Raw genomic sequence first — 27,303 nt, 5'->3', positions numbered from 1 at the left:
AATCCAAATAATGGAAACACAGCGATATCTCGGCGAGTTAAATTAATTTACAACTAATATTCTGGTTTGGTTTTCCAGTTGAAGAGTTAATGAAGGAAACAACACTCATCTAATTGACTTTGGGAAATATTCAGAGCTGATGATTGGGTGGTCAGAAGGTCAAATGACCCTCGAGGACATTTGGAACCAAATGTTAAGTAGTTTTGAGGTCTGAATGAGCCTGTGGATCATTTGACCCTCAACCAAAAACAAACAAAAAAATATTTTCCCAGATAAATCAAACTTTGAAAATTCACCGATGATGACGATCAGATGGATATCGTTCTCTCCATTTTCTACATCTCTTGAAAACAGCCAATTCACGATTATAAAAAAATACACTCGGCCTTCTACAAATTTACAATCTCCCTGAATTCACTCAACAATAATTATCCAATAACTGTATCCCATTAATCCTGCGGATCGTTATTTATTGCATTAGCGTAATATCGCTAAATCTTCACAAGCATTTCACTCAAACTGGAATTCTATTATTCCTGCTTCCACAACAATAACAATAAACAGATATTCATTCAAAAAAATAATATATCTCCTTAGGAAAATAATTTGTTCGCAAGAGCGAACGGTCAATCGAAATAATTCGAGTAACGAAATTCTTAATCGTAAAATAGAGGACAAAAGAACATTCACTTGGATGTTAAGTTAAATAAATTGATTATTTTCACATTTTTAACCACAGCACACTTGAACGAAGACTTAAGACACTGATCATTTCCTTATGCTTTCACTTGTTACTCTTTTTGGCACGTTTTTAAAATCTTAAATCATCTGTATCGGCCGTTGTCTACTAATTTTTGTTTTCAATGCACTAGATTTACGGGACTTTAAAAAAATAGGGGATTCGAGATCTCAACGTGACTTAACAACTCTTTTACATGCATTTAACTTCATCTTTCATTTCTTCATCATTTACCAGGGTGATTGTTCTTCATTTGGGTTAAGTTACTCTGGAGATGTTCTTCCTGAATTTATTTTCGGCTGGTTTAACCGATCCAGGGTAACCATCAGCTGGGCTGTGGTGGTGTTAATCTTACCAAAAGCCAAGTGTACAGTTTGGGCTTTTTTTTCTCAATCAATTGGTATTTCAAATCGGTCAGGCCATCCGTTGGAAATCTGTTCTTTCCGGTCTTCAGGACTTCATATCTGGAATCGATTAGTTCTTGTTTGAGTGGAGCAATTAAATTAAGTGGAATTCCAGTGATAATTGGAAGGCCACAGCCAAATCACATGTCGGAATGTCAGAGAAAAAAATATATTTACTAGGAATATATTCAAATTTTCTAAATAAATTTGCAGCGTTTGTGGTGCATCGTCTGTCAGCTCCAGTCTCATAATTGTTGTGAATTTTCATGAAAGGTAGAAATAAAATTTGTCAACTGGTTTATCGAGATAAAGTGACATCTAAAAATTTTACAGACATGTTCACCTTCGGAACAATTTCAAATTTCTCCCTAGTGACATTAAAATTCCACTCACACGATGAATTTTTAAAAAATGAACAAACCTCCTGGGATTTGCTTTTTCCCTCTTGTGCAACAGCATTTTGTAGCGCGCAATATTCGCTGGATAACGTGAGATGTGAAGGTTCTGGGATTTAATACGATTCGCCATGTCGTCGTCCTCGCCACCCCAACCCCAGAAAACGTTACTAAATCCATTCACCAGGCGAAATTGCTCTCTTGACATGGCTGAGACCCCGCCGAAAAGGTCTGTATATGGCAGTCTGAGGATGAAAAGAAGTCAGAGATGAACTTTCTTATTTCGTGGAGGGGGGGGGGGGGGGGGAATTACTATAACGGGTCTTCGTCTCACCTGTACTTGAACTTATCTATAGCGACAGACATGTGTCTCGGCTGTTCGGGACATGTGTACAAATTTCTGTCGTCTTCTGGGAGAAGATCGACGTCATGAAATATGAAGCAGTCAAATTTCTGCTCCTTCAGAGCCTCGACGTAACCGACGTTCATCAGCATTGCACGGTTGAATAGTCCAGTGCCTGAAATCCATTTGAAATTTTTTTTGTCATCGTGTTGTGCGAGAGAGTAATTTTTAGAATTTTCACCAGTGTTTGATAGATATCTCAGAATCTAAGGGAGCTATCAAGATCTTCATCATGACCTTTTTTGTTGAGCGAATTGAGTTTTACAAGAACTGTAATGACAAAAATTCTGCTATCTCCATTAGATTGGAAGATATTGCTCAAAAACTAATGAGAGATAAGTCAACTTATCTGAATTTGCCACTTTGTTACTGATTTATTGAGTTAATTTTTTTTAATTAAAAAAAACAAAGGTCTGGGAAATTCGGATTTTCTCGTGACCCTTATTGATGTCGACTATCGAGATTTTCACCCTCACATGTCTCAGAACATTTCAGCCACTGAAACAAAATACTTTCATCACCAGATATGGGATATTTCTCTCTGTCTTCTTGCTTTATAAAATCGATGCAGTCTCCTCAAGTTACTCATCTTGACCTCATCGTAACGCGTGGTAGTGTCACCCCGGCTTGGCAACATGTAGGTCACGCGCCTGGAAGCTCTGCCAACTTCTCTGTGCGGCTCATCCCACTTTCTTCCGCATTTTAAAGAGAGAAAAACCTGAAGCTCTCTATGCAGAATCTCAAGTGTACTTATTTTTTTCTTTTTTCCGTTATCCAGGTATTCCAGGCTGTTATGTGAATCAATATCGGAATTTTGCAACGAAATGTTCAATCAGTTCTTATCAGTAGCCATTCAAATCGCAGAGGGCAAAGTACGGATAACAAAATCAATAGCTATATCTGGGTAATTTTTTTTTATCTATTATATTAATGAACGTCTGGGTATGGCGTAGTTGCCAAGTGGTAGGCGTTAACCGCCTAGCGTGATAACGCGCTTTGTACTCTGGGGAACAGCTATTTGATATTGAGGGTTCTGAATATCGATTTAATTATTAAAGCCACAATTTTAAACACACAAATACTAGTTTTCTTTATTCGATGAAAATTGAGGAAAATAATTCATTCGATAAAGTTGGAAAATTATTTTTTATCAGTTTTTCCACTGAAGGGATCTATGATTTATTAGGTTGACGCAGTAATAAAGAAATCTAATTATTTCTCAAGGAGAAATGTTGAAGGGAAACTAGAGAATTATTGCGAAATAAATATTTATTTCCGTCGGTACGGAGAACGCTTCTGAAGAAGACTTGGAATAATCTCTGGGGGATTAATTTTCGAAAAAAATATTGATTTATTGACCGCCATAAATAACTGGGTCCGATAACTCTGGCGATACCAACTCGACAGTTATGAATTTTTCGTCTGTTGTGGCTTGTTCATCATCAAAAAATTATTACTCCCACTAATTCATTATTGCAACAGTTCGGTGATAAATTTTATCGCTCGTGAACATGAATTAAGAGCAAATTTCAGGGTGATTAAGGAGTTTTTCGGGTGATAAAGTGAGACAATCGATTGATGACGTACTTTCTCTCAGTAAAAATGTTCTGATGGAGATGTAATATTTTTAATTATTTACCATATTTTGTAATTTCAATGGGAAATGTTTAACTAGAATCTAATTGTTGAATCTGTTAATGATTTTTTTTGAGCAAGTTATTCATACCTTCCTGTTCCACAATGAATATCTGATAACTGATTTGTTGTCTCAACAGCATCGGATGCAGATTGTAAAGCAGCGTCTGGAGATGCTGCGGTCGATCACGGAACGGAATTATTATAGCAACACGATGTCTGGGAGTGCAGTGCGAGGGCCAGCCTCTACCGCCCGTTTCAACACCGGTGAGTTCTTTCTCCATTTTTAATACTTCCGGAGGATTCTTGTTGACTGTCAGTGGTCCAACTGTCGAAATAAATCAGAATTTTCAATCCAATGAGTATTGCGTTTGCTCATTGCGCGAGCGATATTTTTTCGAAAAACGAAATTCTGTGATTCTGACAATATAAGGCCCTAAACCGGGCCCTAAATGGGCAGCAACTCCACGAACTGATCTTTTGCGTTTCAACCGACAAGTCAATATTTTATTCTCTCCCAACAGATCGTACGCTCTGGCCGATTCACTAGATTTTAGGGAAAATTTTCCAAAAGGGAAATGTCATAAATCGCGATTTTAAGGCCTAAAGGCCCTAAACCGCGTGCGAACTGAGGGCATGATGAGGGCCACATCCGGCTCACTTATGACACGGAAGTCCCATAAATTTAATGATTCTATAAACCGATTTTTTTCATCTCTTCCGAAAAATCAACATTTTAGGGTCTTCAAAGGGATTAGGTACTTTGACCCAGTGATAGTGCACCCGGTCGTTGTCCGATAACTGGTTTATTTGACAATTCTATCATATCGGTAATCCGTATCATGTGGCACCCTAAATTGGGTCCGTACTATCCTCAAGAATGAATAGAGAAGGGGAGGTGGAGACATAAAATACCGGAAAACTAAATAACTATTTGCCTTCTGCAAATAGATGGGGATTTTCTCATAGCCTCTAGCTTCTACTTCATTTCACCCCTCGATACTAACCAAGATTTGGGGGAATGAGAGGGCATAGTTGCGGAATCGACGGGTCTGTGGTGTTAGGGGATGAGACAGGAGCGATTCTCGTTGCATTTACGTCCTGCTTCGTGGCATTATTGATGTCCCGAAGTGCTGGCACTGTTAGCTGAGCGGTTGAAGTGATATTCAGTGTCGATGGTGGATAAGTTGGTGACACACCAAGGCCATAGATTATTAAGCCGTGGGGGTGGCTTCTGTAGGCGTGGTCGGCATATCTATAATTCAATAATGAGTGGTTGTTAGGTTTATTTTGTTTTGCTAGTCAGGTGAATTGAGTTAAGTCCACGGTTAAATTATTGGTTTACACTGTTCGATATACGGTTGTGATTCAGCACGTGATGTGACATCAGTGTCAGATAGCCAGTTACCGGTGATTAGAATTGGATTCTGCACTCGGGCCAGTCGAGTCTTATGGATAGGTGGCACGTGATATTCGATAATTACATTGGGCCTCGGATGCCAACGGAATTTCCGAGCGTTTCTGATTTTCCTTTTTTTTTTATGGATATGATTGCGAAGGACTTTATTTTATTATTCTTATAATTTATTCAATTGAGAGAAACAGTCTTTAAAAATGACGTGTCTGTTTCATTTGGCAGTCAAAACAATATTCAGTCAAAATTATGGTTTTGGAATTTTTATTGAAAGTTCTGGCATTTTACGGAACAGTCACGTAATTATTTAACAAATTCTCTCTTCGTCTTGCGAGTAACATATATAGTGGTAGAAAAATAGAGGTCAAGTATTGGATACAGGTAATATTTGTCGTTTGAAATTCTAATGATCGCAATCGTGTAGAGAACAGTTGTCGTGATAACTAAAAGTGATTGAACTTACGGTGAAATTTGTTTATTTAGTTTTTCTCTGAAACATCGGAAAATTTATAATTTTCAATGGCCGATTTCGGAATGTTTTCGCTCATTCATTGATTCATTTATGATTGAACAGGTCAATTGGAAAAAGAACAGTGCAAAATTCTGTTCAGTCTATTTTTTAAAAATTTAATTGAATTTTTTTAGTTCTATACATTCGCTCGGTAATCATTTTCTCATCCCTCTATGTCTAAATGAAAAAAAAAACTCGCACAAAGGACGAATGAGAAGAACGAGTGCATAAATAGGCGAGCTTACTGAAAATAGCGTGACCCTAGAGATAAAGAAAGAAAGGAGTAAAGCTGTGTCGTTATTTTTCTGAGTGGCATTTTTAGATTATGAAACGGTCTGAATGGCAAACGAGTCGCCTGTCGATTTATCAGTCTGTGTAGATAGTTAAGCTTTCCCAATTCTATTTGGGTTATAGTGGTTGAAGGTGAAAGGACATGAATACTCGTCCTTCATCCGGCCTAGGAATATCATTCTTACATTTAGAAATATCAAAGCTTCGATTATCGACTCCAAAAATAGGGCGCTATTTTGTTGATGAAAAAATATTTTCTCCTCCCACGAATATCAATATTTGTTGAAGGTAATTTTTTTCATCCGTAAATCACTTCATCTCAACACGTAATTTCATGTAATTTCCAGAAATTTCATTAATTTTTTATCAACAATAATCTTCTCACAGAAAATTCTCAATAAATTTCCAAGAAAAATATCAATGAAAGTCGGTAATTAACTGATGAACCACATTTGAACATTAACTTTCTTAAATTAATTTTTATAAGTAAAATATTGAATGATAGACTTTCTCAGAGTACTCGAATATGCCGAAAGGCATTCCTGAAAACTCCAGTAAATTCTCAACATCACAATTCATCCCTTCACCCTCTCTATCTCCCTCTCATCCCGATCCTTCCATCTACCCACTCATCCCTACCACTTTATTACGACTTTACTCAAACAAAATTCACCCATTCCAACTCTCCACCACGACATAGTTTACACCGTTGAGTAAAAAGTTTATCGTTCGAAAGGAGTGACGTCCAAACTTTTGACACATCCAGTTGTTCGGTTAGATATAACAGACAAGTAACCCCTGTATACGAGTTTGCGCGATGATGCTTTGGAGGGGTATACAGGAAACATCGATCCACTTGATCCAATTATATGAAATTCCATTATCAGGTTCGTTGCACAACTGTTGTGGCAATGAAACTGGCCATTTGTGTCTTTTGTTGGGTCTTGAAGAATAACATTGTGATTAAACAAAAGTCCATGAAAAAAATGATAAAACTTGTCCTGAGGTGACAAAGATTCAGTTAAAATTACAGCAACGTCATTTCCGACGATTTTTGTAGGAATAGAGCATAAGAAATATGAAACGTTGAGGAAATTCTCGGATTCCGTATTCAACAAAGTACGAAATTGTCGCGTGTTTATTTCTAATTAAATAAAATTTCGCATAAAATTTGCGGTTTATTATGGTGATTTTATAAGCAAAATTCTCGAAGGCACAATCGAAAATTGATAATACAGTTTTGTATCTGTTCCGTAATTCCTACACAAAGTAGATGGACAGAAAAATTGTTGAAAAATTATGTGCTCCCTTCGTAATTAGCCAGTCAAAATAGTATTCAGTAAAAATGACAGAACACGCATATATTTTAGAAGAAAAAAAACATGTCTTTCCGTATTGGTCATACAGCTTTGGGCACCAGACCGTCGAATTTATCATTCATCGATAAAATTTATTTATCACCTTTTTCCCCCCTATTGCGATCGGTTCTCGCTGCTCTTCCGAAGGTGAAACATGAGCTGATGTGGAGAGAGCATGACATCACCATAGGCAATGCTTGAATATCAAATAGGTGTCTCTTCAGCCACCGCAGAGTGATGTTTGTTAGGGATGCCCGATACAATGTTACCGTTATCCGACTAGTGTTATGACACTGGGCGTTAGTTACTCAGATTTCAAGATCTCGAGTTAGCTGATGCATTAGTCTAGGGAAACGATTCACTTTTGCTTGCACTTTTCCATTCATTTGACCATTTTAGTCGAGGATTGGCAAATAGACTAATGATCCTTTGTTTGCTAAAAATTATTTGGCTCAAACTTTTACGTTCCCCAATCATCTCAAACAAAGCTTCACGATATCTACCTAATACTCAAGGGCTTTGGCCCTTTGTTATTTTTTATGGAGTGAAATTCTCTTCTACATTCGTAGTTCAACGTCAGCACTTTTACTTGAACTCTATTTGAGAGTTGAAAAAATAATTCTCAGCAAAATAAAATTGTCAAGGAGTTGAACACTCGTAATTTAAAAAAAAAATCTTTTTCGCATAATTTAACTAATTTGGTTGGTCTCGAAAGAACATTTGACTGCACCTGAAAATAATTTCCTTCTTCCTGCAGCCAGTGCGGAAATCCGGGTAAATGATATCTCCAAAATAAAAATGATCATTTAACAAGTTTCGACTCCATTCAATTCAATGGAATGCCCTCAGTTGCAAAGATAAGATATTATTTTGTTTTAATGGCCTTTGTTATTTTCAAATAATTTTCGACTGCAGTCAAAAGTAATTTCCTGCTAGACTGTAACCAGTACGGAAATTCGGGTAAACGATATCCCCTAAATTTGCTACCGGTGTCACGGGACATGCACTGTCAGTCATTATTACAATTTCAGGAATTGAGAAAGGCATCTATTCAACAAAGCGTGCATTTATTATCATTATTTTTCATTGATCGGTGTTTTTGTCAAAGAGGAAATACGTGACATATGACAGATGTATCGATATTAGGTCTAAAAACTATTATTGGCTGACACCACAAGGGTTAATTAGCGTTACTGTTGACCAATGCAATGACAGGCGACAGAATTGATATTTAAAAATTTATTTAAAAATTTTATACGTCGGGCGTTTAATCAACAATAGTAATTCACTCACCTTGTGGTGTTGATGGTGAATATTGTCTCGATAGAGCGACGGTCAAGTACACCGCTAAGTAGATACTGAAGGGCAATGAGGGCTAGTACGACACAGGCGAGCGCCTTGTAGAGGTGGGCTCGGTGCCACAGTGCCACGGCTGCGGCAACAGGCATCGCATTTGATAAGACACCATAACTTCCTCCTACCGGTGGAAGAGACACTGGCCTTCGTCTTTTGATGACGACATTCCCTCAGTATTAGAGTGGATCATTAGAAATCTGGAACAAATAATGAAAAATGTCAATTTAAAAGATTCCAAGCTCGAATTAGTCTCGATTTATTGAATCAGTTGATTATCACTGGGTTTAAAAAATTTTGTCTGCCAATGATCTTTCAGATATCTGCACATAAATCATGGGATGATCTTTGGAATGATGTTTCTGATGAGTCAAAAAAATTCTTTGGAAGTTTTTGGGATTTTTTTTTTTTGGTCTGTGAATTTTATGAAAATACTCAAATTATCTACCGAAGATTTTTTGATGCAGACAAAATTTTTTCCACACGAGTCTCCAGTGATTCGAGCAGCTGCTACTGAACAAACGTCTGATCGTTGTATTGATCAAGTAAATTCTATTTGTATGACGTAACACCAACTCAAACTTATGAATTACTGACAATAACAGATGAAGCAGACGAGATAACTGGTTAAAATTAGATCCCTCTTTTTTTCCCCAGCATGACTGGTGTAGATTCGAGGTGTATAAATTCACAGGTACCCTTTTCTGGGTCGGACATGCGGTGGTTGAAATCGATAAGTGGCTCCCGTTGACCCCAAATATAAACCACTCCGAAATGACCGAGAAATTAAATCGCCACGAATTTATTTTGTCACTGCAGTGACAATAGAATTATAGGCCATTTGTTGGTGGTGTATCGTTGCTGATGGATTGGCTTCAGTCAGACGAGGGTGGGGCAACTGCAGTTCCATTGATCGTCTTAATTAATTACTGGAGAGGGAGACGTGCAGGGAGAGAAAAAAAAAAACGTCAAATTAATCAATTCGTGGGAACTGAATTTGTCTTTGAAGCTCAATGATTATACGGGAAGAAATTTTGATTCAACAAAAGATAAATTAATGAACTTGGTAAATACAGGAGATTAACAGTTTCAATTTTTAAAAATGGAAAAAGTATATTTTTGAATTTGTTAGGTAATAAATAATTGAAAGGAAAATTTTACCGAGCGGAAAATCGTCACGCAGCAGAAAACAAAAAGTAATAACGTGGGAGGGTCACGAATGTGTCTTAATTTAAGACTAGTTCTCTCTATATTCAGTCCCTCGTCTACCACTTCCTAACGAAAAAGCAAAATCCTGAAACTTGGCCATTCTCCTAAATTAATTCGTCCCATAAACTTGCATTCTCACCCTCTCCCAGGGGTGATAAACTTTCCGTCGGAATTTCTCGACGTTCCATTGTTGGTTGGTTGAGGTATGCAGACATCTCCACAACTACCCAACATATCCCTTTGCTCGATTACTTTGACACAGCAGAGTGGAAAACTGAATGGTGCCTTTAGACTGTAACATTTTCTTATACCGAGTACTGTCAGTGAAAACTTCATCGATAGTTTCACGGATATCGAGAGGTGGACCACTGGGGCCTCAGTGATCACAGAGCTGTCGATAGTGGAACCATTCTGGCCCTGATTGAAGTGCTTTGGAGATACCACTTGACTCACTTGACTTTTCAATCTTCTTGAGTGGATAAATATCTTTTATTTTTGTGGTGATTGAGTTATTGGGGGGGGGAAAGGTATTGGGATTTCAACCGATTTTTAAGGGACCATTTGGAGGATTTAAAGTTTAACTTTCAAAGTCCATTCGAGCGAATAATTTTGGAATCTTTGAGAGGAGGATTTACAAGCACTGTAGAAAAACTTTTGTCTACCAAAGGTCTTGGAAATATATTCGAAAATATATTGAAAAACCTTCAGAAGATCTCTCGGGTGATGAGAGAATATTTTTTAAAAATTATTGGAAGACTATTTTTTAACAATTGCTTACGCCTCATTACTAAATTACAAATGAGTGTTTCATGATTAATCCGTGATTAGAAAGTTGGTGAGATTTATACTCGGTGGGATATTGGTGTGCACTGGTTTCTGGTAATGTTGAAATGACAAAATTATATTTTGTTAGGTTTCGTAGAAATATCGATAGTATTCTCCGAGTGTACATGAAGACAGGCAATTTCCTCGGTTGTTATGAATCCCTGGGATAAATCGAGTGGACGGGATTGTATGCGCTAGTAGATATTCTGGTGGGAAACGACATCTCCAATGCATACCTCAAATACCGAAGGATGGTAATGCACAAGTGCGGTGATTACTATCGATTTGAAAGCGGCTATCTCAGATCGAAATGGTGAATGCGTGTCAATGTATTGTCGTTTCAATAGACGAAGCTCTTATCGAACTGATACGGTATTCATTAGTGGCATAGATTCAAGCACCGGACTATGTATTTCGTGATAATTGGCAAATTTTTGATTTTTGAAATACGAACTGAGAGCGTAGGGAGCGATAAAAATTCACTGATAGGAAATAAATGGAATTTGAGGGAATCTTTATGAATTATTTGTAGAAGAATGAAAGAATGCTTGAGCTCCTAAACTGTTATTCAATAATTCAACTTTAAATTCAATTGCAATAACAATAAATCGAGAAATTCAGGTCAATTCCTATGTTACGGTAAAATTTCATGGGTTTTATGGCAAAATTGCTGGCCATTGTTGGTCAATTTTAACAGAAATTCGAGGACAATCCGGTGATGATCGTCTAAAAATTCTAGTCCTCGACTTGGAAAGTTTATTTTTTCAAATACGAATATTTCTCAAACTTTTATAAAAATATTCTGAAAATCCCGAGTAATTTTATCAGAAATTTCCACCCAATTACCGAAGGGATTGTAATTTATTCCAATACTCGAACAGGAATTATCGTAAAAAAATTCCCTCCGTTTAATTTGCCAAAAAATAATTCTCAAACCGAATCCCTAACGATAATCCCTTGAGCAACTTCATCAATTGTTACGAATCAAATTCTTGGCTCGAGAGCAGCTCTGGGGATGTGCAACTGCGCTCGATCCTGAAGCATTTCCGACGCATTGCAGAGTTTCCCCGTATATGTCTCCAGCAGTTATCATATTACGTAGCGATGTTGCTACAGTTTCATTAGTGAACGGAAGTTCAGCATTGGCTGAATTGTTGGCCGATTTTTTCTTCAATTAATCTTCGATATAAAATAAAAATACCCCAACTTTTGCTCAATGAAATAAAATCAGAAATCAATGCGGACAACTTCATAAGCGGGATTATTGATTGTGGAGATGAATTCGCAAGTTCTTCAGACGGGGGAACGATACAGCAACTGGAGAAGGAAAAGTTGGGAATGCGGAAGAGGCAGGAAAAAAAGGAAAATGTCGAGGATTCCAACAGCTACGGAGAACGAGAAGATCGATACCCATCGTCATGACGACCATCGTATCAACTGCACTGCCTCCTCTTCCATTCAAATTTCCCCCATTCATTTATGTTTATTTTTTTTCCTCCCCTTTCTATCAAGAAACGCTTTGTCCGAGCTATTGTGCAACACCGAGATTTTTTTTATAATCAATCCAACGGAAAAGTTAAAAATTGGAAGGTGAAACTCGTGGTAGAATAGCAGCGTCGATGGGGATTTAAATTAAAAAAACTATTAATGATAATTTAGATAATTGACTAAAAATTGAGTTGACTCAATTAGTCCTGATAATTCAATAGTTATTGAATAATAATTCTCATGGCTCATTAATTACGGTGTTGTTTATATCCAATTACCGTAATTGAATGAAAATTAATAAAATCATGAATAATGAGTCCTTTAAAATACAAAATTTTAATTCAACAGTTCATTTTAAATTTTCCATAACGAAATAACTTGAAAATTGAGTAAATTTCTATATAATTCAAACTCATTAAAACTTCAAAATAAAAAAAAGTTTACTCTAATGATTGTTATACTCTTGAAGCATTAAAAATCCCTTAAATTGAATTTTCCGTTGGTTTCAACTTCATAAAAAAAATACGTGACGGGTTAAACGGAGCATGAACTCATATTCATTATTCCAAGGCCGATATTTTTCATGCGAAAAACTTTTATACCTATAGTTTGCATAAAGCAGAGTGACTAGCCGTCCTTCGACACATCCTGGAGCCCAATTCTCTCTCTCTCTCTCTCTCTCCCCCTGCCCTCTCCACTTGACGTCGAAAATTGTACCAAAAGCCATTTGGAAGTTTGCCAGTCGCGTTATATCGACGTAGAAATAAATGAAAAATTAAATCTGATGGAAAATTCTCCACTACTATTGTATTATCATTAGAGGCTCGACGTTATTCTGCAGACGGTGCACCAGGCGTGTGTCTATGCACATGTACAATCACATTTCAATTTTCCATTCATCATTCCACATGCGTTTTGGAATTATCATAAATTGATATTACAGAAGTCAAGTTCGCTTACCGATTACGGAAGTGAAGAGGAAAATTTAAGTGGACGTGTCGTAATTTTTCATGAAAAATTCAGATAAAAATTGCGGAACGCTCCGAAAAAAAATCCATGACAGTTTCATTAATTAAACTTTGCTCCTAAATTACGGAAAAGATTCGTCATTTTTATTGAATAATTAACTGCGTGTAACTAATTGTAAATACTATATTTATTTATGTTGAGGAGGAAAAAATTACGAGGAACGTTGGCAGGATAAACGTAAGAGGAAAACCGCAGAGAGAAATCTGGCAATTAATCAATCAATTGTGATTGAATTTATGCTTCGAAGAATGATTAATGTTACCATCATATTGGATTTTTTAAAAAGAAATTTGTCAAAGTTCCCCACGTTCTTAATTTCGATGAGTTCTTTTTTTCTGCCAGATTTACAAGTTTTTCGATATAAATTTGGAATCAAAGTTTCTGAAATTGTGAAAAATTAGTCATAAGACAGACCCCAAAAGTTTTAAAATTAAAATTAAAATTAAAATCTATAGAAATAAAAAATGAACCGAATTATTTTTAGAATTTTAAAGGTTATCATCCTTCGAAATATGAATTCAAGAACCGTTAATTGTCTAATGTACCCATTTCTCTTTCGTTTGTGACTAACCACTGAAAAATCAAAAGGTTAAATTCGTACGAAAGCACTTACTCAGAAGGAAAAACGTTAAAATTTACTCGCTATAAATAATTCATTGCCATTTGATGATCGTTGGAACATCAAAGGGAATGGTAAAGGTAATAACAGCGGAGGCTCTCAAGTGTGGAACACAGGAAGAAGCGAGATGGTACAATTACTTTGTCCTGAACTCGAAAATGTTGCGAGGCATGAGCCAAGGCAGATTGGATTAACTCAGACTCCCTTGATGTGATGCACACGTTTTAGGGTAGGAAGAGTTACCGTGGAAACAATTCACGTTAAGGGATGGAGGTAGGGGATGGTATCCAATATCTGAGAAACAAGTTTGGTACAACTCGAAACGCGACCGTATTATGTTCCTTCAAGTCATGACAGAGAATCCAATTACATCAATCATGAGGAGTAGGAGAGAATTATTGTGATACGAGTGGAGATTGTGTGTCTTGTTCACTCGTACCGGAGTGGAAAAACAGTTTGAAAAGATTTTCGGAAAATTTTTCGGGGATTTTTCAGACCAGTGCGGAAAAAGAGACGCGAAAAGAGCAATAGAACCGAATTTCAGGGACGACATTCTGATTTAACTGAAGAGAAAATCAAAATTAATTTAGAGATACTGGGAAATTTTGGATAATTTGATTTTTCTAAAGTTGAACGTCCCTTTTGACAATCTCCTCAAAATTTTAATTTTTGTCAATTAGAAGGAATTAATTTTCGAAGAAGGTTGAAGACCCAGATGTGAATCGAATCGACATCAAAGTTTTTTTATTCTCGGAACGCTAGTATGTAATGTACACAGATAATGTACATATTGACGTTATTGACATTGGTCTGTTATTCTTCCAATTGAACTAGTGACTGTCTTCTTCATTTCCAACGAATTTCTCATCCTTGTAAACTCACCCGCGCGTCCCACCCACCGCTGAGCAATTAACCCAGAATTTTTATTACTAAAGGACCTCTATCAGCCATTAACCAAGAAAAAAAAAATCGTACCATGATCCCCTTGAATAGCCATAAACTTTATTTAATTCAGGCAGGCCATCCCTTGGAGTGAGCCCTGAAACTTTCAAGTAATTGTGACATGAAAAAAACAGATAAAAGAATGTGCGATGAATGCAGAGAGCGTGAATAACGTGAGACAATCCTCCAGAGCGAGGGAACAATCCCCCTGGCATGGGAAACTAAAAAAAAAAATATATATGGGGATCATAAATATTCTTCGACGCTCGGCATTATTTCCTCCCCGCTCTCTTCTCTTCCTGTCCCTCTCTTATTCCCTCATCCGAAGAGCTTAAAATAGAAATTCATTGCAATGCACACGTTGAGCATCACGAGCCAGAAATTTAACAGCGAGTGAACTGTTCCATTTGAAAATAGCGAATGCAAGACCCGAGAAATTCTAGTCCTTGTGGATGACTGTGGTGCGATCGTTGGTACAACTCTATAACTGGTAACAAGTTATGCAGATTGCGTGAGTGAGTATTGTCTAGAGTCCTGGTGGATGGTTCCCAGAGTTCACAGCTCGTAGGGATATCCTCGGAAAATTGAGTAGTTTGAGTGAAGGGGAATTGAAGAGTATCTTTAGCAAATGAAATCACTGGGGAATCCCTAGTCCAGGAGATATTAATAGTTTTTTTCCTCGTTCCTCGGTTTAATTATGTCAAATTATGTTTTTGAATAATAATGAGAATTTTCGCATTGTTTCTTTGGTTTTTAATAAATGCAGAAGTTTTGCGAAATCGTCAGTTTTAGATTTTTCGTCAGGTGAGAAAATTCATGTCTTGAAAATTATATTAAAAATATAATTATATAATATAAATATAATATACTATATTATAAATATAATATAATATATAATTTAATATAATATAAATATAATTATATTACAACTATACTTTTCACTGAATCTTTGATTTTATTCGCAATGAGGTGGAAGGAAAGTAATTTCATCGGCTCATTAATTTTTTCGGGAATTTCCAAAATTTGAGAAGGAAAAAAAACATAATTATAGCGTTAATTCGTATCATTTCCACTGGATAATTTGAGGTTTTCTGAAGCGTGGACTGATTGCCCGGATATTTTTGTATGTTAAATAACGTTTATAATCTTATTTCCGGGTGGCGAAAGGCTTTGTTATCTTCGAATAGCTCTCGATTCCGGTATAATTTCAATATTCATGTTGTCATTGTACCCGTTGACCCTTCGATGTCGCATTCCAATTTTTTTAGTGATTTTTGGACGGACGAATTTCACGGGGGCTTCGGAGAATCAATTGCGATAGCTCACCTATTTCTGCAACGATATTATTCTATTGTGACGTCGATCGATTCGACTCCCATCAATCTTCTTTCTAGGTTCACTTCAATGAATTTTCGATGAAACGAACGAAAAGTTATCGAGCAGTGAAAAATTGCTTTTACCCTTGTGGAAATTAATATATGATGATGAATGGGGGGAAATGGAAAATATATTTGATACAGGGAGGGAAATATTCCGTAAAAATAACGAGGTATTCGTGTTATTCGCAGTCGGATATGATTTTCCGGGGATTTCTGGGGAGGATGACGAGAAAAAAATCTGAAACGTTGGGGAAACTCTGCGGTTCATCACCGAAGAAGTTAACTTTCCGGTGGTAGTGAGTGAATTCCATTTTACTTTGGGATTATGTTTCGAAATATAATTTTCACAATTTTTTTTCTGGTAACTTTCATCAAATTTTTCTTTGTGTGTACGTTTCTGTGTGAAGAAAATTTGTTGGTGATAATAAAAAATTCAATTCAAAGGAGAGATTCTGTTGAAGAAGGGAATTTCAAAACAAAGATGTCCCTTCTGAAAATTTTATAATCAAAATTCTATTTGTAAATACTGGGAGAATAAAGAGGTACGTGAGCGTGAAGTATTTCGACAGTAGAATTGTTTCTGAATATTTAGAGTGATAACTTTGGCATTCTTGTCTTCAATAATTAATTGAATATTTTAAATTTTTATAATACAGTGTAATAGACATTGAGAGTAAATTTTGCTGAAAAATTTTCAATTTTGTGCCGGAAAAGGGACAAAGTGGTGGCTAGGGAAACATTCAAGCGCTGATTGTATTTCTTTTCAACTACTCGGGCCGGAATTTTTCTAGAAAATTCGTCGTGTACCCGGAGAGAAAAGTTCTTTAAAAATAACGTGACTCTACTCGGTAAAAATGACGGAACAGTTACGCACTTTTTCCGTGAACTTTCCGGAAAAAGTATTGAACTTTCAGTGAAAAAAATGCGTAACTGTTTTGTCATTTTTACTGAATACTGTTTTGCCTGTTGAATTACGGAACGGTAGGTACGTAATTTTTAATGAATTTTTCTCTTCGTCCGGAGCTTCATAGAACTTACAAAAAATTATAAATTATAAAGCGAGACTAGAGATTTTGGGCGAAGATTATGTTGATTTTCGACAACTCCTCAACTTTCAGAGGTCGGAAAATCTTTAGTCGCGAGGTCAACATATTTTCTCCCTTCCGTTCTCAACATTTTTTTTTTTTTCTTTCAATTTTCCTCCTCACGATCCGGTGAACCATGCAATGCCCCCTCCGGGCACGCCACTTAAACAGCCACTCTAATTCCCAACAACTACGTACATACCACCTATAACGAGAGAGACTCCAGCAGAGGCTCTTCCTTCATCCCTATCTCAGGGTAAAAATGAGAAGGAACTTTAGAAGCCGACTTCCGGTGGTGCAGAAAATTACGAGCTTTTTGCATTCACGAGCGTTCACCTTCCCGTGCAATGCCACCCTCTCAACTCCTCCAACAATTTCCCTCGCCACCCATATTCTCTACGTCTGACACTTGTTTTCTTTCCTTTTTGCGGCTCAACTCCGCTGTTACGATCTTCCATTTTCATGGAGGTACCATCATTTCTCTGCACCACCGGGTGCTGTAATCCAAAGTAGGTGTGCACAGGTGCAACCATGACGATGCCACGGGTCTTGCTAACTTGGCAATAAATAATACCAAGTGGGAGTGCGAAGTACCGGGTCAGAGAGAGGGAAAAGACCTTCGTAACCAGGTTCCAAAGTTCGATATTTCCGTTTTACTTGACAATCGAGGCAATAATAATTCAATTATTTCTTATTCCATCCTCAATCGAACGATTATAGACTAGTCAAACCATCATCGACATCAAAAATTTTGTCTTCTGCCCAGTTAATGGTACATCCAGCTCTTCTAGAGATTTTTCTTCCCATAAATTCTCTGTCTATTCTTCAACTCAAATACTCCATCAACATATTTTCTCGACGTTGGACCATTGTTACATGTATTCATTATGTTAACACCAATTGACCAACGGAAAAGACTAGTAGAAAGTCAACAATCAGAGTGTCCATCAGTGCAAAAAAAATCGGATACTCATTAGAATGCGCAAAATTGAGATAATATCGAGAAACGATTCACCTCGATGAACATTCATCTACGTGAGTTTATACCGTGTAACAGATGCATGAAAGGGTCATCCAGTCATTAGAAAATCCATTGAATTGCTAATGCACGACTTCAACGATATGCGGATATGTCACGCCCCACCGATCCAGTTATTTTTCATCGCTTTGTAGCAAATCGACGCATTAACATATGAAAAGAAAACATCAAGAGCCCATCCAAGGACGATTGTCACCCGCGTGTCAGCCATCATCATCATTTGGCTGTAATATCACCGGTATAATGAACCTCCTCAGTCGCCATTGGAGATCTCCACTGGCTAATTATATTTGTGATTTGATTTTATGACTCCCATTTTTTTTTATTCTCTGAGTTTAAAAAAATCAAAGTATTTGGAAAGATATTTTTGAGAATAATTCTCATGCATTCGCGGATTTAAAGGGTATAGGTATATATAGGGCGGCTCTGATTGGTGCGATCCCCATCATAATCTCATCCAGAGGCTGTCAATATACGTTTTTAAACTATGACTCATTTAATTCTGATAAGGTCGGTTGGGCCAATAAACAAATTGTAAAATTAAATCTCTATCGAAGTGATTGATCGACATATAAATTCACTTATCTCTCCGGTTAATTTTTTATCAAAATTTCTGAATCTAAGAGAGAGACAATTTTTTGTTACAACATTTATTGAAGAGCTCCATTAGCTCGACAACAAAGCTTATAATAAAAAAGTTCTTATCTTTTTTAGATTCTGAAATATTTATCCAAATCTAACTAGTCGATAGTCGAATGTGATTTATCTCTTTTTGACACTCTCCACTGAATTGAAAAACAATCCAGGAATCGGTGCACATATGGAGATAACGTAAAAATCAGTTATATCGAATTTTCTAGACCACATTTGGGTAATTTAACAGAAAAAAATGGTAAGAGTAATTTTCAGTGATCACAAAGCTCCCAAAAGCACAAAAAAGTACTGGTATTTTCCTCTTTATTCCGCTCTCTCGATGCTTGTTGAATTTTAATTGCGCCCATTGTATAATTGTTCGAGCGAAAAAAACCCATGTACACATGGATTTTTTATCGATTGATTTTCCCCGGGGCCTTTACCATTATCCCAGCAGTCTCACGTACTAAATATTTCCTGCACTCGAGGACCACGCGATATACATGAACGAGAATTCTGCTTTTATTTCCAGAGTCTAGCTCCACAAATAGAGCAACAAAATTGGCTAGGACAATTAATAACCAATTTCAAATAAATGTTTCATCAAATCAGAGGGAGTATTTGCGTGCTTCCAATGGAGAATCGATACGAAATTAATTAATTGGTTATTTTCGCCACAATTTCAATCAATTGCAATGCTCCAGTTGGAAAAATTTTTCACTTTGGAAAAATTGAATGCAGTTGTATAGATCGAAGGCGAATTTCACTGGAAAAATTTCAATGATAATTACAATTAAAAGGGAATATTTATAAACATCGATAGGATGACAGTAAAAATTGCAGAGTCAACTATCCAATTGAAGAGAAAATTATATCATAAATGGAACTATAAATTCTAGTTTAATATGCCAAGTTTATTGTTACCATAAAGATAATTTTTTGATCAATTTTCTCGTAGTTGAAATAATCATTGAAATTTCACCGAGTGATTGAATGGCCAAAATCCTTTTGATCACATTTATTGATAAATTGCCAATAAAATTGGCATTTATCAATAAATTGCCAATGAAATTGGCAATTTATCAATAAATAACATTCATGCTCCCATTCCCGGAGTCCTCGATTTTCTCAATTAAAAAAAAATCCTCTCAAACTCAAGGGCATGTCAGCGTTAATAGAATAAAGTCGCTCGTACAAATACATTAATTCTTTCATCGATCCATTCTTCTGCGTTACGCAATTCACCTTCCTCATTGCCTTTGAGCCGTTTCGCTTTCATTTTCTACTTATTCTCTCGTCTCCTTGTCAGCCCCACCTCAGCCACTAAAACAAGTAGAATCGATCCTATGATCAGACCAGATGTTTCGATTGCAAACAAAACCCCCCACTGGACAATCGACAAATGAAAAATTCATTGCTGTTACTTTTCCTCTCCTCATTATGTCAATTAATTACCGACGACTGATGATCGGGTAAATAAATAAAGAGTCACTCGTTCTCGCACGTGACATTTTTATTTCAGGGGAGGGCAACTGGATTTTTGACATTTCCAGTGACAACAGGAGAAATAAATAAAAAAAACATTGCTCTCGATGACGCAAATTCACGGGGATAAAGTTAAATAATATTAATTTCAATCGACATACCGCAATCCGCATGAAATAAACCGGTTCGGCCTTCAGATCTCCATCAGCTCGTTCTCCTCGCCGATGAAAGATCGAATGAAAAATAACGATATCACGACTTAGTCCGGAAAATTTTCACAGAAAATACCACAGAATAAATAAATCACCACTAATTATAGAGCTGTAAGTAGTTTGTGGTGCACGCGAGATGATTTATTTAGTATGAATTGAGTGAGGACATAGGGTTTACACACACCGGTATCACTGAGACGACTGGTCGTTTTGACAGACGGAACCTGACCGCGCATTTCGTTGCTCCCACCACTGCGCACACACACAGACTCCCTAGTTTTTATCTTGCGCGCGCCATTCAATGGTAGAAAGAGCAGCTGAGACTGTTCACAATTGTGTGGGAGATGAGGCCACTCTGTTTACCAAAATCTACCTTTGATACCTTATGGTGTTGTGGAGTGCGGGGAGGAGAAGTGAGCCATAATTTGTATGAATTTTGACCCCTGATTTAATGGCAGTCACCTCGTGTGACTATCGTTAGGAGGGCAAGTCGTTGTTGCTGATGACCCATTTCTCGAACACTAGCACGTGGGGCCAAATTTCCGGATGAGAATAGTTTACTCTTGCGGGGAATTATCAATTATTGTGGAAATTTTTCGTTCGAGTTTTCTAGTGTAGCAGCAAAACAAATCGAGGGTTGGAATTGTCGAGGTTTTGCAAAAATAATCGGGTGAAAATGTTCATTAAAAATGTCTTCCGAACAGATGATTAAGTCGACCGTCAAAGGATTCATCTTCTGACAATTTTTTTAAGCCTTTTTTTGATAAATATGAACTCTCCACCAGCTGATTTTAATTTATATAGTTTACATTAGTAATTATTGTGAATAATAACTCACACGCTATTGGTTTTCATTCATGTATTTGTTATATTCCACGGGAAATCTGGCAGAAATTTCTTAGGATCAAATAATTCAAAATTTGCATCACATCAGTGACAAGATTTCTAAGATAAACATCATTTCGACTTCCCTTTTCCGATTTCTCACTCTCAACTTCTGTAATAGGATTGTCAGGTTTGTCTAGCCCCCGTAGAAAGAAAGGAGGCGTTACCCGCTGTGGTATAATCAGCGGAGGAGCCGTGCAAAAACTGATAAGGAAAATATATTCCCACTTGCGCTGGTGAACCTCAGCTTCCTCTTTTACCGTTCACAGACATACGAGTAGAGAGTGTATGGGTCTCTCTCTATGCACATGCTGACTAGGTGCCTTGGAAACTGGCCAATTTGAACTCAGCTGTATTCGAAAATAAGGGGATGACTATCGCCCTCGATGTAAACACATGAAAAGGTAGATTTATTTTTCACTGATTCGGGTTTAAATATTGCACCAGGTGATAATGGTGCAAGTTCGGCATATTTCTCATCGCGATACGTCGCCGAGGAAAACGTTTTTATTTTTATTGAGAAATTTCCGTAGAACAGGAAAACCTCTCGAGTAGAAAAAAATGTATCGGGAATTTTTTGAATAATTAGGAAGAAATTTTTGGAATAATTAAAAAATTAGTCAGTTGGCTCAAATTAAATGGAGAATACAGGGTGAGAAAAATTATTGAAAAATTAAAATAGCAACTTTTTCAGTGACTTTTTGAGAAAAAAGTCCAGAACTTTGAGGAAACAGTAGGGAAGGTTCAGTAAAAAAAATGCGTAACTGTTCCGTAATTTTTACTGAACCCTATTTTGACTGACAGGTTGTGGAGCATCTCTTACTTTTAAAAGAATTTTTCCCTCCGTGTACACCAGAGTTGAGCCGGAAATGCGACACATTAATAAAGAAGAATTGACTCGATTTAGGGAGGAATTGATAGTAGAATGGAAATTGTTTGTTATCTCTCCGTTCCCACGGAATATTCAATATTTTCGCATGTGGATTTTCCGGCCTGTTCATTGTTAATCTCTATTTCTTATCGAAAGCAAAGCCATCCTCACTGGCTTATCACAACTGACGGCAGAATATCTTCGTGTTGAATACGAAATATCCACGTTTTGAAACTAAATTGAGAGACGGGGAAATTGGAAATGCGAGGGAGATATAGATTGACAAGCCTGGGATGACGGCCTTTCAGAGGCTTTCTACTAATCTGATATTCGATATTACGTAGTTCTGGTATATGCTGACACTTCACGGATCGATGACTAAACTCGGCGTCTTATTTTCCTGTTTACGTCAAGTCGATTTTCTCTGATATCTATTCATACATTTTTTTATTCGATATTTCTGAAATAGTATTTGCTCAATGGAAATATTTGTACTATTTCGAAATAGTTGATAGTCTTCATTTTCAAAACAGATATAGATATAGATTTTAATTAGCTGACTTGATTCATTGAAGTCGAGACAAGGAGAACGTGTCGATAAATTTTTCTGACGATTTTTCACTGAAAGGAAGACCTCGGACGGAGAGAAAAATTATTTAAAAATTATGCGCCTGTTTTGTAATCTGCCAGTCAAAATTACGGAATAATTACACATTTTTTCAGGTAACGTTCCCTACTTTTTTTGCAATGCTCTGGATTTTTTCTTAAAAATTCACTAAAAAAGTGCGTAATTATTACGTTATTTTTGCCGAATATTATTTTGACTGGTAAATTATGGAACGAACACGTAATTTTTCAAGAATTTTTCTCCTCGTGAAAATCGATTTCTCAGTTTCTGCAATAGACGAAGAGTATTGGAGTGATGGGGGTGGGGTTAACTGGACTCAACACATAGGGTTTTGAGGGGTTACTAGTGGGAGGTGGTAAATCAAACTGTAAAGAAAGAACACGTATATATGGAGGGTAGATCGCTTCTCAAGGATTCATTCGCCTTCTCGAAAGGCTCGTTACACGGCGCTTGGCTACCGGGACATGCGGAAAATGCACAAGGATGGAGAAGGGCGAACCACCACCTTTAGCTGATTGGTGGAATTGGAGAGATACCACACCTGAGGAATCCCTTCCACCCTGGAGACCAAATCCTGATGTATTTTCGAGTATTTATGGAGTCAGATATACTGAACGCTGATGATATTTTCTATCAGCAATCGACAGTGAGGCACAGTAAAAAATGAAGGGCCCAATAAAGTAAAGTGACCTCGATAGAATTTTTTCACAGATTTCCATCAATCTTTCTTTTAATCTCAAATAAAAAATGATAGACCTTCAAATTTTATATTGCTCTTTCATAAATTTTACGGTGCCACATCTCATCAATTACAAAATTTATTACAAAATTTACGGTATTGACAAAATTTTTTATGTCTGAGTAAAACATATTCTAGCATGTGGTAACTCGATTGTAGTGCCCGGCACAGTAATTTTTCTCTCCATGAACAGAGAGAAAAGTCTGTGAAAAATTACTCGCCGGGCTAATCTGCCAGTCAGAAAAATATTCAATTAAAATTGCAGATCACTTACGCAATTTTTCAGTGAATTTTCCGGAAAAAGTATCGAACGGTCAGTGAAAAAATCCGTAACTATTCCCTCATTTTTACTGAACCCTATTTTGACTGGCAGAGTACAGAAGAGGCCCGTAATTTTTCCACAATTTTTCTCTCACTGTGTGAGCCCTCCCGAAAGGGTAAAACATCTGAGGAACACAATGGAACTGGAATTACAACTCTACCTCAATTCTTTCTCTGGAATTTCCCGAAAAACAACATCAACATGAAAAAGTGCTTTTTTCTTCGCGGTTTAATCGACCTACATCTGTGTAGCTGATGCAACAATTCCTCCACCTCCAGGAGATACCGATACTCATGCAAAGTACTACCCCAACCCCCATTCACCACCATCCATTCACTATGGTAATTAATGAAGGCGCGTACAGAGATAATACGCATGAGGGGATTCTCCCCGGGTGTTGTCAGCCATTCTCACAGCAGCGATCTATAGCCCCAGTTGATTCTCTCAACCTGCTCAATTCAACCTACTCTCAACCAGAATGACCGATCACATGCACTTCACTAATGGCAATATACATTTCCTCACCCCATTGAGTGTCCTTGAGCTTTCATTTTTTTTTTTCCATTATCTCTGATCTTCATTTCATTATGCTATCCATTTTATCTGAAACATCGATCCACGGACATGACGAAAGGCAAATTGCTCGTGACCAGCTGGAAAAACTACCGGTAATTGCGCAATTACGACAATGCATGAGAACAGAGAGAATATCTATGACCTTTTACCCAGATATTCGTTATAATGTTGGGGAAATTGCGTGATGGGATCTGAAGGAAAAAGGCATTATTATTAGCCATTTTTGTGGTGATTGTTATCAGTAAATTTCACAATTTAAAATATTGACGGACGATAAATATCAATCACATTACGTTTTATTTATTTATTTATTTATTCATCTGTTTGACAATTATTTGAATAACTCTCGTTGCAGTGCACGAAAAAAATTGAAATTTTCACAGAAAAATTATTATCTGCAGAAGATCTTCAAGAAGATTTTACAAGAATCATTGAATGATCATCAGAAAATCTCCCTGATAATTATTGTTGTTTAGAGATATGTTTAAAGGAGAATTTCTTTAAAATAGTTTTCAAAGAAATCGGATAATTTTCTGAAAAATTTAGTTTTAATTTGACCAGAAGAAAGTTTAATACGTGTCATTAGATTGTTATCTGCACGCAATGAACAAAATGGGATTATATTCTCGCGATAATTACTAATGATTCACGATCAGCAGATTAAAAATAAAAAATGTACCAATTGAACGGGTAAAGAGAATAAACTACGAAATGAATAAACTGTGTTGGATTTAAATCCGCTCTAACCAGGCGAGAATCGTTTTAGCGTTTATTAACGCATTTGCCGTTAGCCTCTGCACGAAGATTAAAAGCACGAATGGCCGGTACATTTAGGTCGGCCTGAATGCACCATTGTTTCATAGCATTATCCGTCGTTTACTGTCACGGCAGTTTTACTCTGAATTGTCTCCCGGGAAAATTTCATAAAATTCAATCGATGGATTTTATTTTTAAATTGTCGTATAGATTTGAAATTATTTCCAACAGCCGTACGGAAAGGACCTATTTACCCTTGGATAAGGGGAGGAAAGACAGTAACAATTCTTTGAAAATTACGTGTCTGTTCCGTAATAATCTGTCAGTCAAAAAATTATTCAGTAAAAATTACGGAACAAGTCAGCATTTTTTTACTGAACGTTTTCCACTTTTCCTGGAGGTTCTGAACTTTCCCTGGAAGTACTGAATCATCCGATTCATCAGCCAATTACAGTTAACTGAAAAAATGCGTAAGTGTTCTGTCATTTTTACTGAATACTGTTTTAACTGTCAGGTTACGGAAGAGACGCGTAATTTTTCCAGAATTTTTCGCTCCGTAGAAGGGCGGAAAGTCGTAATTTGCCGTCCGGGGGAACTGCTGTTTCAGACAGCAGATTAGAAATTTTATTTTGCAGATGTGGTGGACAATAGCAGGTTTGTCTTGGGCGGAAAAATATCTTTTTGTGAATGACCATCACTTAGCGCTAATTCTTGAATTGATTCACATTGTGGGCTCATCCAAATTGATTAATTTGACTAATAGAGGTAAGCAGTTTTACATTGGCTGCTGTGAAGCGGTTGTTATATTCATGAGGTTATTCTCAACTTCTGCGGAATAGTTTGTTATGTATACGTGGGCTTGGGTTTTTCAGTTTATTGCGTAATATACTCGCTGTGGAGTCGTTATAAAGCGGTTCGGGAGCGGTTATATTGCCTCGGTCAAGTGTCATGCAGGTGGTGAGGGCTTCAGAGGAATTCAATATTTTGAAAAATTCTTCTTCTCCCCAGAGGGGAAATTCTGTCATCGTTGTCCTTCAAAAATGTATAAGTACTTCAGACAATATTTTTCGGGAATTCCCTTGGGAGTTCACAGAATTAGAAAAAATAAAATCCCGATATAAATGTCATTGGCCAGAAAAAATAAAATTTTTACTAAATTTTTACTGACTAAAATAAAATCCAGACAAATTTTCATTTTATTTTACTCATATTTCAATTCAGCTATTCTGCTTCACAGAATAAATATTTTACAATTTTTTATCCTTGAAATTCTTCGATAATATGAATTCTGAAAATTCCCTTCGAATCTTATCACGACACTTGGATGATCTCAGCTACTTGACCGATTGCATTGCTATCATCGAAGCGCGGGAAACTGCTGACTAAACATATAATTACCAGACGTGAGGATTTCATTGTCAGTATCATCCGGGATGAAGGTTGTCCGTGACTATTCAATCTTCACGGTGAAGAATACGTTGATAATTTGCCCACGCAGGACAGACGAGGTCACCCACTCGCGAATTCACCTCGATGATTTCCCGCGTGAATCATCAATTCCTCGGACACTATCGTGAAGCAATTTTTCGCAAAATCATTTATTCACTTCTTCAAAGGATCATGAGATAGATCAGACCGTTCGTTGTGAGTGAATTAAAATTCAATTATTCCGGAGAAAGGTCCCCGTCGTTGATTGATAAAACAGATATTTTTAATGAGTCAACGCTGGCCACATTTTCCACCCTCGCTCGTCAGTCCTCACTTTCCGAGGAGTTGATGTTCGCATGCGTGTTGAAAATGATTTTTCGTTGTCTCAGGGCGACACTTGTCTGATGACATTTCAATGGACACTCGAAATTATGAATAGCACAGGATATTTTGACACAAGGACACAGCATTGCGAACTGGGGGGTTGGGATCGCTAGGAGATTTGCGCGCTTCGCGTGTCAGTTTGATGTAGCTTGGTCCTTGCTCCTGCTGATGATGCTGATCCCGAGTGCTGGGCAGATGTGGAGACATACAAACGCCATCTCCCGGAGTGTAGGAGCATCACAGGTATCACAGTGCGGTGGCAGTTT

At 37.0% G+C, this 27,303-nt stretch overlaps 1 protein-coding gene across 3 annotated transcripts; it reads right to left on the bottom strand.

Moving 5' to 3' along the window:
- Nucleotides 1-453: 453 nt before the first annotated feature.
- Nucleotides 454-27,138, bottom strand: LOC135160996 (beta-1,4-N-acetylgalactosaminyltransferase bre-4-like). 3 transcript variants are annotated; one of them, XM_064118219.1, is made up of 8 exons: nucleotides 20,398-20,660; nucleotides 19,997-20,074; nucleotides 8,444-8,703; nucleotides 4,584-4,831; nucleotides 3,668-3,904; nucleotides 1,873-2,056; nucleotides 1,565-1,783; nucleotides 454-1,203 (listed from the first exon to the last, which is right to left on the bottom strand). In XM_064118219.1, the coding sequence occupies exons 3-8, from the start codon at nucleotides 8,596-8,598 to the stop codon at nucleotides 1,065-1,067; spliced, it is 1,182 nt and encodes a 393-aa protein (XP_063974289.1). In that variant the 5' UTR covers nucleotides 8,599-8,703; nucleotides 19,997-20,074; nucleotides 20,398-20,660; the 3' UTR covers nucleotides 454-1,064. The 3 variants fall into 3 exon arrangements, with proteins under 3 accessions (XP_063974289.1, XP_063974290.1, XP_063974288.1); XM_064118220.1 differs by lacking the exons at nucleotides 19,997-20,074; nucleotides 20,398-20,660 and adding an exon at nucleotides 26,624-27,138; XM_064118218.1 differs by lacking the exon at nucleotides 19,997-20,074.
- Between the last annotated feature and the right edge of the window lie 165 nt (nucleotides 27,139-27,303).

Source organism: Diachasmimorpha longicaudata, chromosome 3 (assembly GCF_034640455.1).
Source record: "Diachasmimorpha longicaudata isolate KC_UGA_2023 chromosome 3, iyDiaLong2, whole genome shotgun sequence".
NCBI classification, from domain to species: Eukaryota; Metazoa; Arthropoda; class Insecta; order Hymenoptera; family Braconidae; genus Diachasmimorpha; species Diachasmimorpha longicaudata.
This window is presented reverse-complemented; position numbering and strand designations above follow the sequence as displayed.

What these genes read in the sequence shown, in the direction of transcription:
- LOC135160996 (XM_064118220.1), bottom strand. Translation starts at nt 8,598, where the DNA reads ATGCCTGTTGCCGCAGCCGTGGCACTGTGGCACCGAGCCCACCTCTAC. An exon ending in TTCACCATCAACACCACAAG is followed by an intron (nt 4,832 to 8,443) that starts GTGAGTGAATTA and finishes ATTGAATTATAG; the next exon opens with ATATGCCGACCACGCCTACA. An exon ending in ATAGATAAGTTCAAGTACAG is followed by an intron (nt 1,784 to 1,872) that starts GTGAGACGAAGA and finishes TTTCATCCTCAG; the next exon opens with ACTGCCATATACAGACCTTT.